Source organism: Elephas maximus, chromosome 17 (genome assembly GCF_024166365.1).
Source record: "Elephas maximus indicus isolate mEleMax1 chromosome 17, mEleMax1 primary haplotype, whole genome shotgun sequence".
Lineage (NCBI taxonomy): Eukaryota > Metazoa > Chordata > Mammalia > Proboscidea > Elephantidae > Elephas > Elephas maximus.
The window spans coordinates 39,911,701-39,931,557 of record NC_064835.1 but is presented as its reverse complement, the minus strand read 5'-3'; the positions used below and the strand labels follow the sequence as shown (position 1 = coordinate 39,931,557).

The 19,857-nt window shown below is 39.4% G+C and overlaps 1 protein-coding gene and 1 non-coding gene across 6 annotated transcripts in view; one reads left to right on the top strand and one right to left on the bottom strand.

Moving 5' to 3' along the window:
* Window positions 1–19,857, top strand: part of NCAPD3 (non-SMC condensin II complex subunit D3) — a 147,981-nt gene that overhangs the window by 100,298 nt on the left and 27,826 nt on the right. For all 5 annotated transcript variants that reach the window (XM_049857642.1, XM_049857643.1, XM_049857647.1 and 2 more), the window contains 8 exons: window positions 5,933–6,124; window positions 6,485–6,582; window positions 6,746–6,861; window positions 11,927–12,034; window positions 14,172–14,286; window positions 14,383–14,490; window positions 15,782–16,020; window positions 17,045–17,124. In XM_049857642.1, the coding sequence (XP_049713599.1) occupies window positions 5,933–6,124; window positions 6,485–6,582; window positions 6,746–6,861; window positions 11,927–12,034; window positions 14,172–14,286; window positions 14,383–14,490; window positions 15,782–16,020; window positions 17,045–17,124 (1,056 nt within the window). The remainder of the gene's footprint in view (window positions 1–5,932; window positions 6,125–6,484; window positions 6,583–6,745; window positions 6,862–11,926; window positions 12,035–14,171; window positions 14,287–14,382; window positions 14,491–15,781; window positions 16,021–17,044; window positions 17,125–19,857) is intronic.
* Window positions 5,395–5,501, bottom strand: LOC126061247 (U6 spliceosomal RNA). Its single transcript, XR_007513726.1, has one exon. It is a non-coding gene; the product is annotated as a U6 spliceosomal RNA (small nuclear RNA).

The window sequence follows — 19,857 nt, the reverse complement described above, 5'->3', positions numbered from 1 at the left end:
CTTAGGAGGCCCAAAGACTCCCCCTCCCCCCCAAAAAAGAAAGTGGTATTGCCATTGATTGAGGTGTGGAAAGCAGCAGGTAGGCCAGGCTTAGAGAATGAAGGAGGGGTGGAGAAGGAAGTTCAGTTTTGACCTTGTGCTTTTGATGCATTGTTACATCTGAGTGGGGACCTCTTGGTGCTGAGTGAGATGATCCACAGTTAGATTGTAGAGAAGAGGACTAAGAATAGAGCTTGTCAAAATCAGGAATTAAAGTGATTAGAAGAAAAAAGGAGTCAGTGAAGAAGATGAAAAGATCTGACAGGTAAACCAAGAACTAGGAAGTTGGCATCACAGAGTCTAAGGGTGCAGAAAGTGGTCAGTAAGGTCAAGTAGAGGTCAGGTAAAATGAGAACTGATGGGTGTCCATGATTTGATATTAGGATCAAGGTCAGTTGGGATTGTTCAAAAGAATCAGGTTGGTGTCTGTTGAGTTGCATTCTGATTAGATAGGGAGTGGCTTGTGATCGAAAGTGGAGGTAAGTTGGGAGACTTTTTGTGAATTTCTCAATTGATATAGAAGAGGAGTGAGTTGTAAAAGATAGAGAAGTTGTCAAAGAGCCAAATTTGATTTTAAAACTGGGAACTTCAGAGAATATTTTTCCCCATCCTGTTGGCTTCATGTAGTAAATGTGACTTAGTATTTCGTGTGATTCTTTGCACTGCACATGTAGGTTGCCTTTAAGGCTGTCTCCAGATTCCAAGTACCCACCAGAGTACTGGCATGAGAGTTACACTCAGTGGTACCTACCACTCCATGAGTTTTATGTCCACTTATCCTGGTCAAGTCCTACACACGACACACGCACGGCATTGCAATAATGGAAGGCGTTTTGATTATGGAAGGCGTTTTAATTACTCACAGACAAAAGATAATGTACAACAGGAAAAGTTCCATCACAAGCAGCCCTTCCTAGTTCCAAAGCTGTCCAGGCAGGTTAGAAAACTTCCCTGAGTTGCTTCCTTTGCACTGTGGACTGTGACCCCTGAGGATCTTCCCCCACCCGGGTTTATATTCATGGGGTTGTAATTTCACTGCACAGAGTGCAATGCAAGTTTTCCCAGCTGATCATCTAAAGAGGGAGCTAGTCAGACATGGGGACGTCAGCCTAGAATTGTTAGCCTGAAATTTATCTCTTTAGCCCTGCTGCTTATTTAGACAAACTGTTAGGCTTGAGAAGGAGGTGCAGTGGTTTGTTACGAAGCCCAGAGATGTTAGCAGGAGGGGAAGGAATGGGGAGTAATTAGAGCTGTTTGGGCCATCCCAAAGGACTGTCTCTTCTCATTCTTGTTAATATATTTTAAAATATTTTTCGACTGCATGGCTGTTGTGGCGTTTGGACATTCGATATAAATTGTGTAGTAAGGTATCTGCAGTAAAACTCCAGACATATATGGATAGATTTTTAGTCAATAGCTAACTTATTAATAAAAGCATTCATTTATATGCATACTTATTGCAGTGTGTGAATGTGTCTGTTATGTTATAGTTGCCTAGTACTGAGAATTTGAGAATTTTCTTTTTTTAATTACTTAATGAGGAAGCCTGTGTGTGTGCGTGTGTGTGCCTTGCAGTCTAAGAAAAATTAATTGCGGGAAGGAGTGTGTTTTTCTCTTCATTTAAATAGGTAGCATTTATCTCATGAGTAATATGACCTCACTCAATGCTGTGGGATGAAGTAAAACAAGAGGTGATTTAAAAACAACAGTGACATCACATAGACACTTTAATACGTCAGAACCATTTTTATTTTACCTTAAAAGATTTGTAATACCTACACTACTCTTCACTTGTTGACATGATTAGGTTCCAAAGACCAGGTCATTATGTGAAAATCGGTGTTAGGCAAAAATGAAGGATGACCACATCAGAGCACAAAATGGAGGATAACTACATTGTTACATAAGTGCCAAATTACATCATTACATAACTGCTGAACCATTGAGAATCTGACCTGGCCAAGTTGACACATAGCTGTAGAGGAAGGCTTGCTCTATTGGCTCTGAGGGAAGGTCCTTGTCTCCTTTCAACAGCTGTGGGCCCAGCATCCCTTGGAGATCTCCATGTGTCATGACATCAGTCTTCCCCTGGGCCTGGAGGTTCTCCGTGCAGGAACGCTCAGCTCCTGGCTCTTCATTCTTGATGGTGCTGAGGTCTCTGCTCACTTCTCTCTTATCTCTTGTAAGATAAAAGGTGATGCAGGCCACTCCCCAGGGAAACTCCTCTTCCATTGGATCAGGGCTCTAACCTGAGTAAGAGTTTTGCATCCCACCCTAATCCTCTTTAACATAACCTAATCTTGCCTGGTTAACCACAGGCGGAAATTAGGATTTACAACATATAGGACAATTACGTCAAATCACAAAATGGAGGACAACCACACAATACTGGGAATCATGGCCTTATCAAGTTGACACCTGTTTGGGGGGGACACATAAAATCCATGACATTCTACCCTTTGGCCCCCTGAAATTCATGTCCTTGCCACATGTAAAACACTTTCACCCCATTATATCATCCCAAAAGTCTTAAAACAATTCCAAGTTCCATCCTGGGGCAGAATTCCTCTTCATCTTTGAACCCTTGAAATCTAGAATATGTTACTTGCTTCCAAAGTACAGTGAGTACATTGTTACAGGTAGACATCTCCATCACAAATGGGAGAAATTGGAGGGAAAAAGGAATAACAGGTACCAACCCAAAACCAAAACCCAGCAGAACAATTTACATTAGTTCTCAAGGCTTGAAAATAACCCTCTGTTCTCTGAGACCAGCTGGCTGTGAATAGTTAACAAATGCCTTCACTTCTGTGGCTCATTCAGAGGGGTCTATCCACCTACCTCTTCCCCATACCTCCTTGTCTCCAATTTTCCAGTCATGTTCCTTCCAGGTCCCTGACCATCCAGTCAAACCATTGTCCATGGCCCATCAATCAGTATACAATTGCGCGTCGGGCCATTTCTCCTTGCAAACAAAGTGAATAACCAGGTGCACTGCTTATAGTTCTGCCCATTGGAAGGATTTCCCTTCACTACTGTCCTTCACAGAGGTTCCAGAAAGGGGCTGTAGTACTGCAGCTTTTCACTTTCCAGAGATGCCTGCATATCGCAAAGAACCTTCTGTAAACTAGGCACGAGTTTTCTCTTCCTCAGTCAGCTGATCATAAGGAACTCTCCATGAGGCCATAGGTGCAGACTGGGAGAGGGCAGGTAATGTGACAGGAGTGGAGACCATGGGCATTTGGGCCAGTACCACCTCAGCATTCGTTATTGCCAGGCATACGTCATTAATGCTCAAAATAGATAGTAGATTTTTTAATTATTGTTGTAAATTTGAAATGTCAGATAAGATAGTCGATAGGTGAGGAGTGGGTATATTTCTGTGTGGTATTAGCAGGTCATAGCAAATTTTACCAAGTTTAATATGATCATGGAGTCTCCAGGTGGTACCAACAGTTAATGTGCTTGGCAGCTAACTGAAAAGAAAAAGGTTCGAGTACACCCAGAGACGCCTTAGAAGAAAGGCCTGATGATCTGCTCCTGAAAAACCAGCCATTGAAAACCCAGTGGACTACGGTTCTACTCTTGACACACATGGGGTCACCATGCATTGGAATCTACTCGGTAGCACCTGGTTTGGTAGTTTTTTGTTTTTAATAATTTTTATTGTGCTTTAAGTGAAAGTTTACAAATCAAGTCAGCCTCTCACACAAAAACCCATATACACCTTGCTACACCCTCCCAATTATTCTCCCCCTAATGAGACAGCCTGCTCTCTCCCTCCACTCTCTCTTTTCGTGTCCATTTCGCCAGCTTTTAACCCCCTCCACCCTTTCATCTCTCCTCCAGGTGGGAGATGCCAACATAGCCTCAAGTGTCCACCTGATCCAAGAAGTTCACTCCTCACTAACATCCCTCTCCAACCCATTGTTCAGTCCAATCCATGTCTGAAAAGTTGGCTTAGGGAATGGCTCCTGTCCTGGGCCAACAGAAGGTCTGGGGGCCATGACCTCCGGGGTCCTTCCAGTCTCAGTCAGACCATTAAGTCTAGCCTCATGAGAATTTGGGGTCTGCATCCCACTGCTGCGCTCCTCCCTCAGGGGTTCTCTGTTGTGTTCCCTGTCAGGGCAGTCATCTGTTGTAGCCGGGCACCATCTAGTTCTTCTGGTCTCAGGATGATGTAGTCGCTGGTTCATGTGGCCCTTTTTGTCTCGTGGGCTCATAATCACCTTGTGCCCTTGGTGTTCTTCATTCTCCTTTGATCCAGGTGGGTTGAGACCAATTGATGCATCTTAGATGGCTGCTTGCTAGCATTTAAGACCCCAGATGCCACCCTTCAAAGTGGGATGCAGAATGTTTTCTTAATAGATTTTATTATGCCAATTGACTTAGATGTCCCCTGAAACCATGGTCCCCAGACCCCTGCCCCTGCTACTCTGGCTTTTGAAGCATTCAGTTTATTCAGGGAACTTCTTTGCTTTTGGTTTAGTCCAATTGTGCTGACCTCTCCTGTATCGTGTGCTGTCTTTCCCTTCACCTAAAGTAGTTCGTATCTACCATCTAATTAGTGAATACTCTTCTCCCACCCTCCTTCCCTCCCTCTTCTCATAACCACAAAAGAATGTTTTCTTCTCAGTTTAAACTATTTCTCAAGTTCTTATAATAGTGGTCTTATACAATATTTGTCCTTTTGCAACTGACCAATTTCACTCAGCATAATGCCTTTCAGGTTCCTCCATGTTCTGAAATGTTTCACAGATTCCTCACTATTCTTTATCGATGCATAGCATTCCATTGTGTGAATATACCATAATTTATTTATCCATTCATCCGTTGATGGGCACCTTGGTTGCTTCCATCTTTTTGCTATTGTAAACAGTGCTGCAGTAAACATGGGTGTGCATATATCTGTTCGTGTAAAGGCTCTTCTCTAGGATATATTCCAAGGAGTGGGATTGCTGGATCGTATGGTACGTTCTATTTCTAGCTTTTTAAGGAAGCGCCAAATCGATTTCCAAAGTGGTTGTACCATGTGACATTCCTACCAGCAGTGTAGAAGTGTTCCAATCTCTCCACAGCCTCTCCAGCATTTATTCTTTTGTGTTTTTTGGATTAATGCCAGCCTTGTTGGAGTGAGATAGAATCGCATTGTAGTTTTGATCTGCATTTCTCTAATGGCGAATGATCATGAACAGTTTTTCATATATCTGTTATCTACCTGAATGCCTTTAGTGAAGTGTCTGCTCATATCTTCTGTCCATTTTTAAATTGGGTTATTTGTCTTTTTGCAGTTGAGTTTTTGCAGTATCATGTAGATTTTAGAGATCAGGCACCGTTCAGAAACATCATAGCTAAAAGAACATGGCACGCTTCGTGAATTTGCGTTTCATCCTTGCGCAGGGGCCATGCTAATCTTCTCTGTATTGTTCCAATTTTAGTATATGTGCTGCTGATGTGAGCACCTGGTTTGGTTTTTAATATGACCATTTTTAAAATGCCAGGGTGCCGTTTCTCTATAATACTGCCGTTGAAAAGAGGACGATGTCTACATTTTTGTCACTTTAACTGTATAAACTCTAATGTATTAATTGATAAACTATCCCATATGTTTCCATAGAAATATTGGAGGGAATGAGAACAGGAAGAGTCTCAAATGAATTATGAAGTGTTATTCCTTGCTTAAAAATAAACATTTTTTAAGGGGAGGAATTAAGTCAGTCTTATTCTGTATGTAAAAACTGAAAAGAGATCTAGTTTGATTTTATCTGATACACCACTAGCTAGCTCTGCATGGATGCATTATGTGTCAGAGGATTTCTGGAGCAGAGAGGCTGATCAGAATAGTTTTATATATTTGTAATTACAATTCTGCTTTCCCATCTTTTTTTTCTAGCCGTTATTTAAATAAGGCTTTTCATATCTGGTCCAAGAAAGATAAATTCTCATCCACTTTTATAAATAATTTGATATCCCACACTGGCACGGAACATTCTGCACCAGCCTGGATGCTGCTCTCCAAGATTGCTTGCTCATCACCCAAGCTGGACTACACCAAAATAATCGAGTCCTGGGAGAAAATCAGCAGGTTTGCATGCTTAGTTTAGCCACTAATGGACACTAAGGATTCTTGGAAACAAAGTAAATATCTTAAGCAAGTGAGATGTTTCATAGCTATTCATATATAGAGATCGTTTCTTTAAATTCTGGCATAAAAACAAATATGACAAATAGAATCAATTTTAAGCTCCCTGATTATCCTTTTTTTTCTTTTTGATTATCCTTTGTCTAAGTACATTAAGTGCCTTAATGTTTTTACAACTTGACTCTCAAACCATGTTATTACCCTACTTCCTCTAGCGTTACTCTTTTCCAGAAGAAAACGTTTGTTGTTGGCAGAAGGGCTTCCTTTGGTTGTATACTGATATATCTCCTGCCCTTTTTCTAGTCAACAGAATCCCAATTCAAACACCCTGGGACATATTCTGTGTGTTATTGGGCATATCGCAAAGCATTTTCCTAAGAGCACCCGGGACAAGGTGACTGGTAAGTGCTTATTGTGGAATCTTCCTGGTAAAGGCGGTGCTTCTTGCGTCAGTCTTTTTTGTACTTACATAATATATATTATATATTACATATATTTATATATATGTATATATTTTTTTCTTTCAAAGCAGTTAAACTTCAAGGGTTTTGACTTGCATTTCAGATGTTATCAAGTGTAAACTGAATGGTTTTCAGTGGTCTTTAGAGGTGATCAGTTCAGCTGTTGATACGTTGCAAGGCCTCTGTAGAGCGTCAGCAGAGACACCTGTGGAAGAACAGGTATGACTAACTCCTCCTTGATATGTTTATAATTTATTTGTCCTTAGGTATATGGTTCTGTTTGTTTTGAAATTGGAAATTACCTTACAGGTAACTAGAGTACCTGTAAGGATGTGTAGTCCCCAGCAGCCATTGCTACAATAAGGAAAATTTATGTGACAAGCAGGTGACATTCCCCAAGAAGATTTTGGCTGCTAGAGACATATTGGCAGTCACCACCTTGGTTCTAGGTACTCGTGTCTTCCAGTAAGGCAGTCTGCTGATGGGCACGTGCTTCCTGGAGAGAATTTTGCAAGGTTATCTTTTGATAAGTTGTAGCCTGGGTACTTGAGGTAGCTTCGTATAGCCTTCTCTTTCACTTCTACCCTCTTCAAGAATGCTCAGATGCTTTTCCTTTCCACCTCGCCAGAGGGATCCCTCCAGACCAGAATGTTTCTGATCTTTTGATAAGTCATAGTCCTGGAAAATGTCTATCCTATTACTTTTAAGCCTCCACTACTCAAAGATCCATTGCTGGTATCTTCTTACTTATGTCCCCAAAGTTGCCCATCTTCTACATTTATGTTTGCATATAGGTACAGAAACAGGTACAAATCAGTGTTTCATGTAAGGCAAACAGTCACTTTGACCATATCCGTTTCCCAGGGCTGCTGTAACTAAACCACAAATTGGGTCAATGACAAATTTATTCTCATAGTTGTGGAGGCTAGAAGTCTTCATTCAGGGTGTCAGCCTCCTGCTCTCTCCAGATGCCTTAGGGGGGATTCTTCCTCATTTCTTATAGTTTCTGATAGCCCTGGGCGTACCTTGGCTTGTGACAGTGTGACTCCAGTCTCAGCCTCGGTCTTCATGTGGCTGCCTTCCCTCTGCGCCTTGTCTTTGTCTCGTCTCTTTTTATAAGGACAGCGTTCATATTGAATTAGAGCCTACCCTACTCTGGTATGACTTCATATTAACTAATTACATCTGCTAAGACCCTATTTCCAAATAAGGTCACATTCACAGATTCGGACTTTGACATATTTTTGGGAGAGCACACAATTCAATCCATAACAACTCCCTAGAAGGTATCCCTATCAATATCTCAATAAATTATTCTCTTATTTTAAATTCTGTTTTTATCATGAGCTGTGTACCTAGACAGTGCTAATCATGACCAAAAATTTTAGGGCTCGAGGTTATTAATAATGATTCTAGAAGTCAAAAATAGTTTAAATAATTGCTGTAATGTATTTTAAGTTTTCCAGAATTAAAAAAAAAAAAAAAATTGCTTGTCTCCATTTATCATCTTTAAACTGCTAAAAAGCGAAGACATCAGTTAGAGGACTAAGGTGCGCCTGACCCAGGCCATGGTATTTTCAATTGCTATATATGTGCGCAAAAGCCGGACAATGAATAAGGAAGATTGAAGAAGAATTGACATATTTGAGTTATGGTGTTGGCAAAGACTATTAAATATACCATGAGCTGCCAGAAGAATGAACAAATCTGGCTTGGAGGAAGTACAGTCAGACTGCTCCTTAGAAGTGAGGATGGCAAGACTTTGTCTTGCATGCTTTGAACGTGTTATCAAGAGAGACCAATCCCTGGAGAAAGACATTATACTTTGTAAAGTAGAGGGTCAGTGAAAAAAAGGAAGACCCTCAGCGAGATGGGTTGACAAAGTGGCTGCAACCATGGCTCAAGCATAGCAACGATTGTGAGGATGGTACAGGACTGGGCAATATTTTGTTCTGTTATGCATGGAGTTGCTATGTATAACAGAACCAACTGGACAGCACCTAACTACAGCAACAACATATTGCTTCATCTGAGCTACCTAGACATCTTCCTATACTTCCTTTTATAAGTTCCTTAAAGAAAGTCCTCATTTGATATGTTACATTTTCTGTTTGTTGTAACGGATGCCTTTTGGCACTTATATTGGTGAAAGGGATATTTGCTTTATAAGATTTTTCTAACCTTTTATCTCAGGACTCAAATCATAGTGTGAAAAACTTTAAGGAATATTACATAAGTAGGGAGCATATTTATATAGCAGAAAACAGTAAAAAAAAGAAACCTGGAACTGTAGTGAGTCTAATAAGGGGAGGAATGAATGACAGGAGAAAGTGGGAGAGAATTTATGTGGCAGATTATGAAATTGTGGTCGTACAAGGTTCAGCAGCACCCAACTTAGAGTCTCAGAGCTGGAACTGGAACTTAGGCCTCTGATCCCCGTATCTGTTCTTCTCACCAGTACTATAAGGGGAAAGAATTATCTCTGCTGTGGGCAGTCAAGCCCTGTGGGGTAGTCCTACTCTGTCCTATAGGATCACTGTGAGTCGGCACTGACCTGATGACAGCACATTTTGGTCTGGTGGGCAGTCGGGCCATGAGGATTCACTGGCTGATTGCTAATGGCCCTTGGTCACTAGAACAGTAAGTGAGATTTTTGTTAGAATCCATGAGGAAGACCAAGAGTTGTCTCCAGATTTAGAATTGAGAACTGTAAGAAAGTAGAACTTATTACTATGTCAGAAAAAGGGCTAATGTTTTAGCTCTGCCAATACTATCTCTGTTGGTAGACAATGGAATAAGGCCCTTAGATTTTCAGGCATCTTAGGATATTATAGATTCATATGATCTGTTTGTTCCTCTAAGCATACTTTTTCTTTTCTCTGTAAGTGAGCATTCTGTATTTTACTAAGAAAAACAAATTACCTAAAGGAGTACTTATGAAAAGACTTAGGTCTTTGGACATTTTTGTTACCTATATGCTTGGTGTGAGTTAATAGTGTTTTGTGGCTACCATTAAAACATCTATGAGACCTTGGACTATATTAATAGAAATAGTGTCTAGAATAAGAGTGGTGATGGCCATTCTCTTTGTACTGGTTAAATCTAAGTTGACACGCTGTGAAATTCAATTTCAGTGATAGCTTTTCAGAGAAATGTTGATAAAGTTGAATATATTCAAAGGAAAGTAACTAGATGAGGGGATTGCAAAGCAGTTTGTATAAGGAACAGCTGAAGGACCTGGAGTGTTTAGCATGGAGAAGGGGAGAATTATGTGGAGTGGGCTGACTAAATTCAAATATATGAAGGATTTTCAAATGAAAAAAGAGATTTATTTAGTGTCACCAGAGGACATATCTGGACCCATGGATGGAAGTTGCAAGGAGACAAATTTTGACTTTCAGAAGAAAAAAACTTAGGTTTGCCTGAAATGGAGGGGCTTGCCTCAGAACCTGACCCCGGTCATTGGAGGTATTGATGGAGAAGCTGGAAAACAACTTAGCATGATCCCTGTATGGAGAGGGTTCCAGCACTGGATGGCCTTGAAGGTTCTGTCCCAGATGCTATGATTCTGAAAGTTATCTACCATGTTACCCAGCCAAGTTTCAGTCTTTGAGTCTCAAACAAGTTAGCCTTTATCTTTCCATCAGGACAGAGTGTATCAACTTCAGAAGCTCTCTCAGCCAATGTTATAGTCCAGGCTATGCAGTCTATTAAAATCTTGAGTACAGTAATCCTTTAAAAAGTAATAAAGGCGAAGCCAAGAATCAGAGACATAATTGGACTACAGGACTAATAGTCTGCATGAACCACTGGCTCCTCCATCTTGACACCAGAAGAACTAGGTGGTATCCAGCTACCACTACTGAACATTCTGATCAGGAACACAATAGATGAATCCTGATAAAAAGGGAGGAAAATGTGGGGCAGAACTTCAAATTCTTCAAGAATCCAAACTTATTGATCATATAAGACTGGAGGAGTCCCCAAAACTGTGACCCTGAGTTGCTCTTCGGACCTTGAATTGAAACTATTCCCTGAAGTCACTTTTTAACTAGGTAACAGTTTAGCCCAGAGAGTTAAAGATTGTTACACTTGAGTATTAGGGTTCTTTAAAAACAAAAAAATTATCTATAAAAGACCAAAGGGTCAACAGCTATTTTAAAACACTGTTGAGAAGGTTAGGGGGCAGGAAGATTAAGTAAATGGAAGTGAAACAACTAGAGCAGAAATAATGAGAATGTTGACAAAATGTAAAGAATGTAACCAGTGTCACTGATCATTATGTCCAGAAACTGGAATGGAAGCAGGTTTTGCTGTATATATTTTCACCAAAAATAAAAGTAATAAAGGCAGTAGTTTTAAAACATTTTAGGTCAAGTCAGACTGAAAAATCATTTTGATTATAATGATGGCTTGCCAACAGGTTGGCAGACATTTGTTAGGTGTCATCTCATGTTAGTACTTTTAGGTCCTAGGGTGATAGTTAAGACAGAGCCCCCTCCCAAGGCATCTGCCATGTAGTGGTGGGGACGTATGTGTAAACAGATAAACTCAACATAATCCTACAGTAAAAGGATGCAGAGGATAACCTGGAAGCACTGGGGTGGAGGCACTTAGCTCAAACTAGGTATTTTGGAACACCCTCCTAGAGAAAATGAAGCCAAAGAGTTATCCAGTGCTATTGAGAGTTCCCTCCCTTGGCAGGTTAAGTGCCACATTATGGGCCACAGGTGGTGACCCCTTGAAGTTCTTTTTACTAATAAGAGACACAGAAAACTTCTCTGATGAATAAATCTCAGAAGAATAATAGCTTTTTATTTTATTCTTTTAGAATGATACTGTTTACCAGAGTCATTAACTCACCACCTGTGTTTGCCAGAAGACTTGCCATGTTTCCCTGTGATGTTGGAGGAACACCACTGTTAGCAATGTCTTATAAACTAGGGCACTGAGCCACTTGCCATCAAGGTGATTCTAGCTCACATGCCTTTTGCCCTTGTAGGACAAATGCAGAAAAGAAGTATTTACACACACACACAACACAGTTTTTGGTAATTCCACATAGCCAGTTCTTATAGCTAGATTGCTGGCTAAAAGCTGTCGTTTTGGTTTTGGGCAAGTTGTGGGAAAGAAGAAAGATATAAAAGCAGGATGGCTAGGGTTTTTCATGGCTTACCATTTATACATTTGAAGTTAATAAGAGTTTCTTTTAAGAAAATTGTCTTTTGTGACTGGTCTGGTAGATGTTTGGGGTCCTTCAGAAATGGTCTTTAACTTGCCACAGGAATTACTGAATCAGGTGTGTGTGGATGTCCTCTCCACCTGTGAGCACTGCCTCTCCAACATAGTCCTTAAGGAGGATGGAGCAGGAAATATGGATGAAGACCTGTTGGTAAGCAGCTAATTTGTCTTCATTATTCTTTTCTCTTCCTTTTATATCATTTGGATTTTTTAAGGATTATTTTATAAGGCGCATTTCAAACACTTATTACCAAGAAAAGGATCCTCCTAGACTATAACTTACTTTTTTATTTTTTTAAGAAGAATTCATTTACTGATAACCTATTTTTTTCTAATGTACTTATTATATGAGTGAAAACACTTGGTAGTCTACATTTATTTCATCTGGTTAGATCCTATGGGTAGCCTGATGACAACCGGGAAAACACAGTACATGTTGTAAGCTTGGTAGAGTCAAGCTTAAAAATAATAAGGTAAAATAATAAAGCGAGTATACTCTTTGTTCTTTTGGTTGATTAGTTTTAATTATAAAGTGTCTTCTGAGCTGTTTGAACATCAGACTGTAGAAATAAGGAATAGTGCTGAGCAGTTCTAAAGTAATGTCTAAAATAAAATGAGATATTTTAGAATCAAAACACAAATGACCTTGAAGCAGCAAAATTGTATTATATTGCATCTCTGCTTTAGGAATTAGTTCAGTGCAAGAGATTTCAGTGTGCCAATAAGTGCGAGCCAGTTGGCAGATCTGAATGGCTGTCAACAAAATATATGGTGGAAATTCTGACTCCAGCTTCTGACACTGTCCAATAAAGAAAATGAGCTGCTTTTTGATGTCCTTCAGTAAGTGCCATCATTTAACCAGAATTGGCCATTTCCCTCATCTATTTGAGAAAATTAATAAAACACCTCTCTTCTGTATTCAGTCCCTGCTTTGCCAGGTAGCACTGGCTTAGATTTGTTGAAGGAGAAGACTTTTTGTGTTTGAGCCATTACTATGCATGATTTCATTAATAAAGAGCATTGTTACCAATCAAATCAAGACATTTTGGGTAAAGGGTCACAATGTGTAGAATGGACCTAACGCAGGATTTCTAGAGGAGCCTTGCTCTTCTAATTTGTCTGAGCAAAGCCCTGCCCAAGCTAAGAAAAATACTTACAACCAATGAGTTCCCCCACTAAGATTTTGTTTTCAATCGTTAAATGTCACCAAAATCTGCCCTACAGTCAAAATATGTATGAAAAAGTTCTGCCCTATAAATGTTGTTTACTTCATGTTTCTTTAAATATAAATATTTCTTCAGTCCATTAAGAGATGTAGTTTGTTCAGCATTTATTATGCACACACACTTATTATTGGCTTTCTTACCCTGAAATAATCCTTTACTTAACATTTTACTATTTAGTATCACTCCTCCATTACTGAGGTTAAAAAAAAAAGAACAATATTAGTTAATTTTTAAAATGATTCTCATTAGCATACACAGTAGTGGTGAATATGAGGAAACAGATACTAATATATATAAATAGTAATCTGGTGAACAATTTGGAAAATGTATTAAAGTGTGAAATGGGTTTATATACCCTTTAACCCTGGATTTCACTTCTGAGGAAATAGAACAGTGTCCGAAGGTACAAAGGTGTTCATTACAACTAATGTAGACAATAGCAAAGGATTAAAAGTAACATGCATGCCCCTTAATAGTGGAATATTTAAGTAAATTGTGGTAGTATTGTAATTTTAAAATTGCATGCTTATATAGTTTATTAAACATATATTTATTAACAAGAAAGGATGCTGAATATTTAAAGAAATAAATGCAAACTTCAGAACAGTGCAATTGGTAAGTATATAAGAAAAACAAACAAAACCATATAACTGTAAAAATACTTCAGAAAAGACAGTTACATACAAAATACTGATGGTATTTTTGGGTTGGGGGATTATAGGTAGGTGACTATATGTCGCAGTTGGCCCAGGATAATACTGGTTTACCCTTGTTGTCACAGTGTAATTATTAGTAGCACTTTCACTGACAAAAGTGTCTAGATTTAGATGATAAAATTGTATGGCTACCCTAGTTTTGGGTGAATTTCATTAAGTGGTGACTGTAAGTTTTTAGAATGGCCATGTGTTTTTATGAAATAAAAAATGATAAGACTCTTAATTTGGGGGACAAAAAAAGCATCCCACTTATATGTCCTTAATCCAGCTAGAGTTAATTCTTCTTTTGCCTTCTTTTTACTGCAAAACTAATTTTTTTTTTTTAAACAACCAATTCTTTTTGTAGGTGAAATGCATTTTTACATTAGGAGATATAGCCCAACTGTGTCCCGCCAAAGTGGAGAGGCGAGTCTTCCTTCTGGTTCAGTCCATCCTAGCTGCTTCTGCTGGTGTGGATCACTGTAAGACACTTGCAATTCTACCCTGCCCTGTGCTGTCCCGTGGCTCTGTTAACCCTTGAGGTATTACAAATACACCTTTTTCCTCTTTCTCTTTAGTAACATCATCTCAAGGTACCAGTGATGCTCCTGCCTTGCAGCCACTTCCCCAGTTCAGAGGCTCAGCCATGCCTTCCACGATTAGAGCACATGCAGTCATTACCTTGGGTAAGGATAACTTAGGGAAGAAAGTGGTTTGCACAGCCTGTTTCCATACATAGCTTTCTGTCCAGGTGAGCCTAGCCACAGTATTGTGTTACACACTGCTGGACTTCCTTTTTCCTTAGCTCTTGTGATTTTTAGAGGTGATTCTCATGTGAGTACATAGCCCTGCAGGCATAACAGAATGCTAGAAACCAAGGACTGTCAGACGTGGAACACTCTAGTGAGGGACTTTCTATATGTTTAATAGAATTATGTTAACCTGTTACAGTGATATCTGTTCTTGTCATTTTTTTTTAGCACCATGAAGTCTGTTCCTCAAGCACTATATGGCAGGCACTGTACTAAGTTCTGAGAATGGAAAAGTAAATTTGAAGTTCAGTTTGTAAAAGGAGGTGTTTATCTGATGCTTTCCAGAAGTGGTAGATGAGCTATTAAGAATATTTCTCCATGGACTTGTATTGCTAATCTTTAAAACACTGATCTCTACGTTATAATTTGAATTTTTTTTCTTTTGCGTGATTGTGTATTTTATGCTAGATAATAGTTATGGATTTTTTTTTGTTAATTTTTCAAATATCTAAGAATTACAAATAAAACCAAAACATTCCCCAGGCCACAAAACAAACATATAAGTAGACAGAAGTCAACAGCCCTCCTTCTCCTAACTAAGAACAAGAAATAAGTAAGATGAACAGTCTTTCCTACTTACCTAGCTTGAAGTTCAAATTCCTTAAAAGATATTCAGCTTGTATAGAGTTCATGTATAACCGAAAGTAATGTACATCCTTTGTTAGGTTTTTGGTCACTTTCCAGGTAAGCAGACAACTGCAAAATTGAAATGTTGACTTTAAAAGGGAAGTAATTTTACTAGCATAGAGGAACATCCCATAGAAAATCCCTCACAGAATTCCTGGGGGAGTTTATTTTTTGTTAAGGTATATTGAATTTCCAAATACCTAGTATTGGTCTGCCTGGCTTTGATTTTTTTTGTTGTTTGAAATTTTTTACATGATGTTTTAACTTGAATTAAATAATACCTATAGCAAGATATGGAAACCCTGGTGGCGTAGTAGTTAAGTGCTATGGCTGCTGACCAAGAGGTCAGCAGTTCGAATCTGCCAGGCGATCCTTGGAAACTCTATGGGGCAGTTCTGCTCTGTCCTATAGGGTCACTATGAGTCGGAATCAACTCGGTGGCAGCAGGTTTTTATAGCAAGATATGACTGGAGAAAAGTTAGGTACAGGAACAGGATAGAGCAGAATGAATGAGACATGTCCCTCTCCTTTGCGACAGGCAAGCTGTGCTTACAGCATGAGGACCTAGCCAAGAGGAGCATCCCAGCTTTTGTGCGTGAGCTGGAGGTGTGTGACGATGTGGCCGTCCGCAACAACGTCATCATTGTCATGTGTGATCTCTGCATCCGGTACACTGTCATGGTGGACAAATACATCCCCAATATCTCCATGTGTCTGAAGGACTCAGATCCATTCATCCGAAAGCAGACACTCATCTTGCTCACTAACCTCTTGCAGGTGAGAGTAGACATCGTTCCCACCCCCAGTTGCTTCTGGTTGGAGGGAATATGTGAGTGGCCTAGGAAATGTTCTGCTTTGTAGCAGAGTCTAAAAATAATCACTCTCACTCTGGTGAGGACATTGCTCTTCTAGTGTTCAGTTCAGCCTTTTAAACAGACCATTGTTTCTTAATATTCATTTTGGGTGTTCGTTTAGATATCCTGTCAAGCAGAGGAAGGTTTAATTTTTGCAAATGAACATCACGTAGAGCAAGGCACACTCATGGACGAGTAGTTCTAGCTCTGTACTCCCCTTGACCTTGAACAAGTCAGGGTTTTTCAGACTTCCTTCATGCGTAAAGTGGGGATCATAATGTTTATCCTGTCTGTCTCACAAGGTTGTTCTAAGAGTCACATGAGATACCTTAGTAAGCCGAAGAACTTAGCAAACTATAAAACTCTACACTAGGTATTCTTATTTACATTGAGAATACAGATTTGGGCTCTTGTGAGGGGTAATAATATTTGATCTTTAAAAAAAAAAGGAGGATTTAATTGTGTCTAATGATGGCCTCCTCTAAGGAGGGCTGGTGAGTTTATATAATTATAAAGTATTAATTTTATAACTTATAAAATTATATTACTAATAGTGTAATTAGTTGGGTTGGGGCACATCCAAAAAACAAAAGCTTTAACTCTTTCTTTGTTTACATAATTGGGAAAGGGACCAAGATAGCTGTGTAACACCCTCTTGCCTTTACATCTGAAGGTGTTGAGCTGTGTGCATTGAGCCATATTTCTAACACAGGAGGTTAGAGGCTGTTCTGCCCACATACTCCTCCAAGTCTCCTTGTGACTGACAAATGGTACGTGTTTTCTAGATGGTTGGGAAGTTATCGCTAACTAACTGAGCTAATGTGCCCTAGACAGATTGTATACCCAACAGGTCATGTTAAACAAAAGGCCAGCAGTTGGTTATACATTGCATTTACAGTTTGTATGTTAAAATTCATCCTGAAATATGCTGGTTTCTCTTTGTACAGGAGGAATTTGTGAAGTGGAAGGGCTCTCTGTTCTTCCGATTTGTCAGCACTCTGATAGATTCACACCCAGACATTGCCAGGTAAATCTTCGCCCTCAGATGTCAGACAGCTGAATGCTTTACCTCATTTCTGGTACAGGCTCATCTCTTTTCTTCCAAATTGGTTTAGAGTTGACTTATTTAGGATTTAGTGGGCCTTTGGCAGTTGCCAGAAAAATTAGCAGGTTTTAAAAATACTAATAAGCTTTATAACAAAACTTTATTTTGCATGTTAAAAAAAGAAAAAAATCTGCCCAGATTTTCTAACATTGTCTGCTCTTCCTAAAGGAGTAATGAAAATGAAAAAGCGTAGGCCTTTGTCGTGTTAAATGGTATGTAGTTTGTATGCCATATTAAATGGTATGTAGTGTTTTTTTTTAGTGTTTATGTCATATTACACTGTAGTAGCCATTAGCAGTTGACTTAATATGTCAGTTTCTAGGTCAGTAAAATGTTAGCTTTGATAAAGAATTCGGATTTTCTTTTAAGTACAGAAATTTTAAGGGAAGAAACTCTAGGATTTAAGGCAGAATTGCAGTGTAAAATAGAGTGTGCAGATCGCAGGGCTCCTTGGAAAAGGAGAATGTTGGGGGCGGGGTGGTTAATTTGGCAATTGTTAACTCCTATCTTCCTATAATTTTTTTAAAGATTTATTTTCTTGGGGTTGAGAAATGATCTGGCAGAATTTGTTTCCTTAGATTAAGTGGCATGAATAATTCTTTTCAAGCAAGCCAGAAATTAGAAAATAGAATGTTGAATGCCATGGGAAAAGCCACCCCAGCTGGGAAAAGGTCTTTGTAGAGTTCATTAACTATGAATAGTTTATAAAAATGGGCCCCTGTGTATCTAAATATAGTCACAAATGATTTACTGAGAATTTCATGGAAGAATTTCTGTTCAGTTTTCTTTGGCTTTAATTTTCAAAGAAAAAACCTTACACATAACAAACTAGTAGAAGGTTAATGGTCTGATTAATAGCGTCAAGACCCAGAAGCAAAAAGCTAAGGCTATAACCCTTTATTTTTCTTTGTTTATGTGATTGAGAAAGGGACCAAGATAGCTACATAACACCCTCTTACCCTTACGTTGCATCTATAATACTGGTTACAAGGTCCTCATAGTTCTCTTTATACAGTGTGTAGGAAAAACAGGAATAGGCAAAATGAGAGGTGTTCAGAATGCTTTCAGATGATGAGCCTGAGAGGTAAGATTGATTTTTCAAACCTGCATTTCCTTGCTTTTCCTCACTTTTGTCAGCTCCTATGCACGTATGTAGAAAGTGTTGATCAGTGCATAAAATATATATAGTACCTGTTATGCAGGTGGTCAGAGCATGAATCAGAAAGAAATCAGAAGGCTAGAGAAGGAGATCCTTTACACAATGCCTCTTCTACCACTTTAATATTTCCCCTTCGATTTTTCCATTTTATCTCTTTAGTCTGAGTTTAAATCATGGTTTGAATGTAGACTATAATTTTCAACTTCGAAAAGTGAACAACTACAGTTGCTAACTGTGCTTTAAGTTAGTCTCTTCTCCAATTTTTAGACCAAAAGTCTGCCCTATCTGTTTGCATTAAATATATTAATTTTTCCATATGTATCTGCTAATGTAGCTCTTCCAAAGAGACTTTAGTGGCAGAGCCTGTTGAATTTATTTTTGGTCCAGGTGGATTTCCTAAAGATTCTGGCATATGCAAATTGGCCTGATACTTTTTTTTTTTATTGTGCTTTAAGTGAAAGTTTACAAATCAAGCCAGTCTCTCACACAAAAACTTATACACTCCTGGCTATATACTCCCAATTGCTCCCCCTAATGAGACAGCCCGTTCCCTCTCTCCACTCTCTCCTTTTTTGTCCATTCCACCAGCTTCTAACCCCTTCTACCCTCTCATCTCCCCTCCAGGCAGGAGACAGCCACATAGCCTCAAGTGTCCCCCTGATCCAAGAAGCTCACCAGCATCCCTTTCCGTCCCATTGTCCAGTCTAATCCCTGTCTGAAGAGTTGGCCTTGGGAATGGTTCCTGTCCTGGGCCAACACAGTGTCTGGGGACCACCGACCTGATGCTTTTAATTGCTCATATAAACCAAAAGTTGCAGGGTGGGGGGCTACAAAACTGCATAAAGATATTTTTCCCTCTGCCCACTAGGTGGTGGCCTTGTAGTACCGAAGTCACAGAGTGATGATACCTAAGTAGCAAGTGGACCATTTTGGTTTAATGGTCTGCAGCATTCTTGAGCAAATGCCGCAGAAGTGCAAGAAGGCAGAGGACCAGAGAGCCTCAAGAGAAGAAAGTAGTTAAGATAATGGACCACTGAGATAGAAAAGGGAGTAAAGACAGAGATGGCTTAGTCTGGGAGAAAAAGAAGTAATTGAGGATATAGAGGGCTCAGTGAAGTTCTAGAACAAGTAGAATGGGGATGAGGGAGTCAGAAAGCTAGAAGGATAGGTGGACGTGGTCATGAAGTAGATTATTTGATGTCAGAAATGGAGTATTCCAGGTGTAGTGTTATGACCATGAAGTGGCAGCACAAACAGAGATAGCAATAAAGTCAGGAACCTCGAAGGTCAGGTTGACCTGTAAGAACACTGAAGACGCTGTGAATGATGTCACGGTTTGGAATGGAGAGGAAAGCTAGGAGCCAGCTACCAAGTAGTAGAGGGTAATACAGGCAAATGATAGGAGCTTCAAAAGGAAAATTTAAGTGTTATTACGTGAACCGGGTGGAAAAGTAGTTTGTTTTTTTACTGGTAACCAACTTTCACTACCCCTCCTG